This window comes from Mytilus edulis, unplaced genomic scaffold, assembly GCF_963676685.1.
Source record: "Mytilus edulis unplaced genomic scaffold, xbMytEdul2.2 SCAFFOLD_931, whole genome shotgun sequence".
NCBI classification, from domain to species: domain Eukaryota; kingdom Metazoa; phylum Mollusca; class Bivalvia; order Mytilida; family Mytilidae; genus Mytilus; species Mytilus edulis.
Genome location: NW_027267194.1, coordinates 21,038 through 29,787, shown reverse-complemented (window position 1 = coordinate 29,787; position 8,750 = coordinate 21,038). Strand labels below are relative to the sequence as shown.

The window sequence follows — 8,750 nt, the reverse complement described above, 5'->3', positions numbered from 1 at the left end:
CTTAATGTCTTAGTTTCAAAGATATAAAGAAAAAACTGCATTTTACCCCTTTGTTCTAATTTTAGCCATGTCGGCTGCTTTGTTTTGTAGGCGGGGTCATCGGACACATTTTTTTAACTTTAAACCACAATCATCATTGTGGCCAAGTTTGGTTAAATTTGGCCAAGTAGTTTTAGAGCAGAAGATTTTTGTAAAAGTTTAGAGACGACGGACGACAGACGCAGGACGACGGACGCCAAGTGATGAGAAAAGCTCACTTGACCTTTCAGGTCAGGTGAGCTAAAAATGGCATAAATATTGAAGAATTATTTAATACGTAAATATATCATCCCCCCCCCCCCCCTATTCCATCCCCTTTTGTACTTGTTGTGAGAGGCCAAGACAAGGGAATCTTGCCAAAAAGAGAATTAGCTTAATGTAGTAGGGCAGGTATAATATTTATTTAATGCAAAGCGGATTATGCAAAATGTGAAGAGTCAAAAATTTATTTTATGGCTCAATAAATGCAAAATAAATTATTGCCATTCATTATAAATAAATTTCTATCAAAAATATGGCTCAAAGCACTTTTTATATTATTTATATTAACAATAACAACGTATACACATGGTTGCGTATGAATACACAACGTCAGAGTGGGCGTGTCGCCATAAAAATTGGCAACATTGAAAATAAAACTAATAGTTTTAACCAATCAGAAGACAGTTAATACACAAAATTTATTTATTTTCATGTGCATCTAGGCAAAATTTGTTTAGTCAACATTAAACAGACGAGGAAATTCCATACCCTGTTAAAAATATATCTTTTGTATTTCATAGAATCAAACCTTTATATTTACAGGCATAATGATACTATAGTAATTTGTTTGATCAAAACAAACCTGATAAACTGTTATATGCTCTTCCAGAAACCTTTTTCTGCCAGCATGTGTCTGTTGATGCATGTATACCCTCTTGTTGTTGACTATCTGAAAGAAAATGAACCAGTTTAATATTGATAAATTTGAAATTTGAAAATGCACTTTTTAGAAATAATGTCAAGTTTAAATGTAGCAACATAAATTAACATTTTCACATTTGGCTGATAATTAGTATTGCATTTGAAGAGTTGATTTGATAGTTTTCTATCAAGATAACTAGTGATAATACTTGTAACTTCAGCACAACATGTTCTGAGACAGATACAGTCTGCACCGAATATCTTTTCTAACTTCCAGTCAGAAGACCAATTTTGAACATTCTTTATATATACATGATATATGTGGCTAAACAAAGAATTTTTTAAGATTTGCAAAAACTGTCAAGTCCAACTTGAATTTTGTCATTGATAATGCCGGGCAACAGATAGGGAGCTAAGGTTTCAGACTGCGAGATTTACATATTAAATGTGATATTTATTGAATAAAAGTTGCTTTGTTTGAGAAAAAAAGTTTGAGGTTTTATGAAGTGTACCAGCTGACACATGTATGTTATTTCATATACTGTAACCAGCTGTTTATAAGTTGAAACAATCCTAAAATACTCATGTACAATATAAAAAACTCAAAGTTACTCCTAACATTTCTTTTTAAATGTTTTTCCTATGTTAAAGAAATGCTTTCCAGGTAAATTCATATTATTTTGACTTTTGCCGAAAAACAAATGCGTTTAAAAAACATATCATTTTATTTACAATATAAAAATAACATTTCTAAATCTAATCTTTATAGTAATTATAGCCAGTGATCTACATGAATAAATATTGAATGATGGAGGAATTCTCACCAGAACAAAACTATTGTGAAAGCTGCATTTATATTATGTATTTTTATATAGTCGTGTGATCTAACCTTCATTAAGTGAAAATATATATAGCTTCAACAGCTTCCTCTAACAAAAATTTCCGTTCTGAGGCCTCTGCACTACATTCCATCACTTCACCAATCTCAATTTCTCTGTCCTTCAGGGTCTTGGAGTTTATACAATGTATATTCATTGCTGCTAGCAGATTGTTTAATTGGGTCTCCCCAATTCCAGCATGAATCATCCCTGAAAATTTTATGTTAAAATAAGCATCTAAATTTCATAAAATGGATTTGACTACAAATACTTATTTGTTCAATATGGTATCAATTAATACATATACTGAAATACATTTTAGTAGTACATGTAGTAATCATACTAAAAGCAACATTTTCAGAAATAATTACCTTCTTCTTCATCCATTCTCATGAAAAAATGGATGTTTTTTTTACATGCCAGAAATGCAATTTTGTTTGATACTACACATTAATGACTAATTTTGGTGAAACTATTAGCAGAATCTGTCAATTTCTGCTAGTTCAATCTGGCATTCTTGCATGTTTAAACACACAGGCTTTATTTAATTCCTTTGAAAATTTATAAGTTAAACAGTCATTGTGAAAAAATAGTTTAGAATATGGAAAAAAACTTTCTTACCCTGACCAGTACAAAAGAACTTTCCTTATTTTATACCTTTAATCTTAAAGTGGAGAATGAAAACCATTAACCAAATTTCTATTAGCCCTAATTTTATTAATTTTCGCATTGGTGTCAAGTGCATACTGTTTATTATCTGAACAGATTATGGCAGATTTTACAATAAGAAGGAAATATTGTTTTTTGTATCCATCAAAAAAGCAATTGCTGAAACTGTGAAACAGACTGTGTAATGGAGTAATGCATTATGTTATTGAATAAAATGTGTCTTTCTGAGTAAATAAAAATAAAAATTACTCTGTGTTTGTGTTTTTTGTTAGAATTAGAGGGTTTTCAATTTCAAAATATTGGACATGGAATAGACATCATGACCTACTTTACTGACATTCAGCTTATTTGGAGTGGAATTTTGAAGTATTATTTATAAGTGGAGCCTAATAACATGGACTTATATTTTAATAAAAAGTCTTCTTTTGTGTTTTAATCATAACTTTAAGGCAGTTTTTTATTGGTAAAGGCTAAAAAAGGTAATTTAATAATATTGTTGCTAACGTCACGTCTTTTCCGTCCATTGTGGTATGTCACGATCGCAATTTTCTTGATGGTTCTCAGACAGCCCATTGTAGTTATTTTTATCCCGGGTTTTATAAATAATTGAAAATAGCAATCATATTAAATTTGGATGACGTAAGGGGTTCAAAGGACTTGAGGAATCAATATCATTGGCTGTTTTATTTTTTGCGAACGTTACTCTCGACGTTTCCGTCCAAATCAGTGTCACATGAGCAACATATATTTGGATCTGTAACTCTCCTGTATAGGAGTTACGATATCGCCCTTTGCAGAAATAGATTCGGAGTCAGTTCCTTCACATGATGGGGAACCAAAGATGGTAAGTTGTATGTAATATCGTTACAAGAGGACCTTAAATGTATTCCGTCCACCAAAAAGACGTTCGCAACAAAACGTAATGTCATGATAGTAGATGTTGCTAATGTTACTATTACGAATTGGTTTCTTGTGTATTCATTTGATATGAAGTACACCTGCAAATGACATTCTGTGTATTTAGAAATTCTAAACCAGACTGTACAATTTTATTACTCCAGGCGTATATTAAACATCACTGTGTGCATACATTTTAACTTTTAAAGATGTTGTTGCTCATGTGACATGTCCAAATGTCGCTAACGTTACTCATTTTTGTCTCTGTCACGTTAGCAACATGAAAGTAGGAGACAGAACACAATACTGTAAAATCTGCCTTATGTTAAAGAGTGTTGAAAATTTTACTGAATCTCAACTAATTTATTACTTTCTCTTTGAGGTGCATAGTAGAATATGTATTTATTGATACATGTATTTGTTAACCGAAAAAAAACCAGTCAGTCAATTTGTGAGTACTGTATAGATAATAAATAAAATTGTTTCTGTTTGTATATGCCTGTCCCAAATCAGGAGCCTGTAATTCAGTAATTGTTGTTTGTTTATGGGTTACATATTGTTTTTCTTTAATTTTTTCGCACACAAATTAGGCTGTTAATTTTCTTGTTGGACATTTTCATTTCAAGGGCTTTTTTATAGCTGACTATGAGGTATTGGCTTAACTTATTGTTGAAGGCCATACGGTGACCTATAGTTGTTAAATTCTGTGTCATTTGGTCTCTAACCGTCTTTTGTGTAGAGTTGTCCTATTGGCAATCATACCACATCCTCTTTTTTATATTGTAAATTCTTTTCATGATCTAAAATTTGTACATCATTGTTAGTATTACATGTACCAGGCTACTTTTTCCAAACAATTATTAATCCATCAAGGACAAGAATTAAATCAGTCAGTGAGAATCATTATCTCATTGAACCATGAATGCTTCAAAACAAGCTATCAACTTTTAAACATTCTCATGTGTTTCCATACATATCTAGAATATATATGATAATATCATATATAAATATCTGATTAAATTTATTAAACTTTAATACATGTACATGTATTCTTGATATATACTTTTTTATAGTAAGGAGAACAAAACAAGGGCCAGTGGACTCTGCTGACTATGAGATATGGGCTTTGCTTATTGACGTTATTGTTGAAGGCTGTATATGGTGACCTATACATTGTAGTTGTTAATTTTAGAGTAATTTTGGTCTATGTGGAGATTTGTCTCATTGGCAAATCATATATACCACATCATCTACTTTAATATGTATGAGCGAACAAACTCACTGCAGACGAACATGTTATCAGGACAAACGGACCTTATACCGCACATAGTGGACAAAAAGTTTTCGTAAGAAATGACTACATGTAGCTACAACATACCTATACCAAAAGTACAATCTCTTAATACATACATGTACACATGATTATTTCAGAGAAAGTCTCCATATGACTGGCTCAATGCAATAATTGGTAGTCATTTATAATTGGAAAAGATAATAAAAGAGTAACATATTAAAGTACCTGTAGCCACTTTAGTATTTATATCAAAAATACCATTTCCTCTCTTCACTTCAGTACGATAGTGAGTTTTGCCCAATTTGATTCGGTCAACATTTCCACATTCAGTACACTGAACAAACAATATTCCTGACAAGCCAAGGGGTCTGACTCCAAGTGAGTTATGCAGGTGCAAAGGAGTACAACACTTAGTGCATTGTTGTAATTGTTTGGCAAGGACATCAAGTTCTACCACAAAACGGCAATAACTTAAATCAACAAGATCTGATGGAATGTTTGTGAAGTCCAAGTCAAAATCTACATTGTAATCATTTTCTGCCGAATCTATAACAATTTCGTTTTGGAAAACAGGACCAGAACAGTAAGTGGTTGTGGTTTCTTTGACGTAAGGATGGTCGATAGAAATATCAGGGACAACATGTATATCAATTTCATCTTCAACAGTTTGTGTTACACAATTTGGTCGGTTGTAAACCAAGTTTTCTACTCTTTTAGTTTTCTGTATTTGTTTATTCTTTGAAAACTTCCCACGCTCATTTCTTACTACAGACATACTCCTACAGCAGACGATATTCTGGTTATAATATAGTTTACGGTTGTTCCCGATTTATTTTACTTACCATTTGTCTCGAGTTCTTTCAGGTGCACAGGACTTTGGCTGGTTCATTTCGTAGGTAAAACAGCATATAAAAGACATATAAAAACACCGAAATGTTCATCAGATTCCGTCGTTTCCGTTTATTATTTCTTAGTCTACAATAACCGCCTGAATAGTACAAACTACATAAATAACTTTCGTTTTTGACTTCCTTGTTTACATTTTATAAAACCGGAAGTGCAAAATTTAATAACAAAATAACTCATGAGATAAAAATAAATATAAATAAACGTAAGGTAAGATATTGTATTAATAAACAAATGTTTTATTGGTTCAAAACTATTTTTAATACGCTAAATAATAATGTATGAATTGTTGTGACAACTGGCCGGTTTCCGTCATGGATACCGTAACTATGCGCAACTTGTTGCGCAGTGGGCGCGAAAATTTAAACCCGTGAGCCCCCTTAAGATTACGATTGACAGCTGTTCTGCTATTTTTGACATTATCATGTGTGTTTGTTTTGTTCACACTTTGTTGGCAATATAATGGAATTTTATATGCGACTGTCATACAAGTCAGAGGTTTAGCTAGTTATAAAACCAGGTTAAATCTTCTATCTTTTATATAAGGAATTGCCTGTATCAAGTCAGGAATATGACACTTGGTTTCCATTAGTTTAATGTGTTTGAGCTTTGGATTTTGTTATTTGATAATGAATTTTCTGTTTCAATTTACCTTGGGGTTCGGTATTTTGTTTTTTTTCTTTTTGCAAGTCTTCGCATATATGTACTTTTATGTGGGAGGAGTGTAAAAAGGGGAAGGTCTATTAACAGGACAGATAAAACCAGGACAGTTATTTTCGATACGTTTTTATCTGTAACTTTTGTTTTACTCAACATATTGTTAAAATTTAAATTGCATAATAAAGAACATGGTATTTACTTATATTATTTGCAAAAAATATAAAAATAAATAACAAGAGGCTCTCAAGAGCCTGAATCGCTCACCTGATTTTTTTTGGTTTAATCTCTCATCAATGATTATTTTGGCTTTTCAATTTATTTAAATGTTCTTTGAATCGTCCTTTTTTCTTCAAAAGCAAAAAAAAATCATTTTCTCCTATGTTCTATTTTAGCCATAGGAGCTATGTTTCTTGACATACAAGGAAATGAAATATAAAATCTATACTAGATACTCTGAAACTCTGAAACTCATTTAGCCTAAGTTTGGCTGAAATTGATACAGCAGTTTCATAAGAAAAGATTTTTTAAAGTAAGTCAACATGATGAACAAATTGTGAAAAAAGTCTTTAAAGGGCAATAACTCCTAAAGAGGTCAATTGACAATTTTGGTCAAATTGACTTATTTGTAGATCTTACTTTGCTGATCATATTTGCTGTTTACAGTTTATCTTTATCTATAATAATATTCAAGATAATGACCAAAAACTGCAAAATTTCCTTAAAATTACCAATTAAGTGGCAGCAACCCAACAATTGGATGTTTGATTCATCTGAAAATTTCAGGGCTGATAGATATTGACCTAATGAACATTTTTACTCCATGTCAGATTTGCTCTTAATGCTTTCGTTTTTGAGATATAAGCCAAAAACTGCATTTGACCCCTATGTTCTATTTTAAGTAACAGCGGCCATGTTTTTTGACGGATCAAAAATCAAAGCACACACTTTGTGCAGGATAATCTAAGGAACAACCATGCTAAGTTTTAACCAAATCCATTCAGTAGTTTCAGAGGAGAAGATTTTTTAAAGTTAGCAAATATGATGAACAAATTGTGAAAAATTGTCATTAAAGGACAATAACCCCTTAAGGGGTCAATTGACAATTTTGGTCATATTAACTTATTTGTAGATCTTACTTTGCTGATCTTTTTTGCTGTTTACAGTTTATCTTTATCTATAATAATATTCAAGATAATGACCAAAAACTGCAAAATTTCCTTAAAATTACCAATTAAGTGGCAGCAACCCAACAATGGTTTGTTTGATTCATCTGAAAATTTCAGGGCTGATAGATCTTGACCTAATGAACATTTTTACTCCATGTCAGATTTGCTCTAAATGCTTTCGTTTTTGAGATATAAGCCAAAAACTGCATTTGACCCCTATGTTCTATTTTAAGTAACGGCGGCCATGTTTTTTGACGGATCAAAAATCAAAGCACACACTTTGTGCAGGATAATCTAAGGAACAATCATGCTAAGTTTTAACCAAATCCATTCAGTAGTTTCAGAGGAGAAGATTTTTTAAAGTTAGCAAATATGATGAACAAATTGTGAAAAATTGTCATTAAAGGACAATAACCCCTTAAGGGGTCAATTGACAATTTTGGTCATATTAACTTATTTGTAGATTTTACTTTGCTGATCTTTTTTGCTGTTTACAGTTTATCTTTATCTATAATAATATTCAAGATAATGACCAAAAACTGCAAAATTTCCTTAAAATTACCAATTAAGTGGCAGCAACCCAACAATGGTTTGTTTGATTCATCTGAAAATTTCAGGGCTGATAGATCTTGACCTAATGAACATTTTTACCCCATGTCAGATTTGCTCTAAATGCTTTCGTTTTTGAGATATAAGCCAAAAACTGCATTTGACCCCTATGTTCTATTTTAAGTAACGGCGGCCATGTTTTTTGACGGATCAAAAATCGAAGCGCACATTTTGTGCAGGATATACTAAGGAACAATCATATTAAGTTTCATTCAAATCCATTCAGTAGTTTCAGAGGAGAAGATGTTTGAAAAATTGTTAACGACGACGACGACGTCGACGACGACGACGTCGACGACGACGACGACGGACGCCAAGTGATGAGAAAAGCTCACATGGCCTTTTAGGCCAGGTGAGCTAATAATTAAGTTTAAAAAAATATGCCAGGACAGTTTAATTTTATCAAAAAAATGGCTGAAATTGCCGAGAAAAGTTTACTTATAATTGAAATATTTTCTCCAAAACAACTGTCTGGCATAATATTTTTTTACGATTATAAAGATTATGATATATTCATTCTTAAAATCTATAATTTAATATTTTTTTCATCTTTTAAAGGTAAAAAAATCTGCCAGGACAGTAGCTATTCACGTTGGAAGTTTTGTTGAAATTATTTCAAAATACAAATACAAAGTTAAATATCTTCTTCAAAATAAATGTCTGGTAAACAAATGTTAGTTCATTAGAAAGTTTAGAATATAAGCTTTATGAAAATATAAAATTATATGA

General features: G+C 31.6%; 1 protein-coding gene across 1 annotated transcript; it reads right to left on the bottom strand.

The window, feature by feature from the left end:
• Positions 1–1,836: 1,836 nt before the first annotated feature.
• On the bottom strand, positions 1,837–5,516 carry LOC139504972 (uncharacterized). The gene is made up of 2 exons (XM_071294842.1): positions 4,906–5,516; positions 1,837–2,030 (listed from the first exon to the last, which is right to left on the bottom strand). Exons 1-2 carry the CDS (start codon positions 5,453–5,455, stop codon positions 1,837–1,839), a joined length of 744 nt encoding a protein of 247 aa, XP_071150943.1. The 5' UTR covers positions 5,456–5,516.
• Between the last annotated feature and the right edge of the window lie 3,234 nt (positions 5,517–8,750).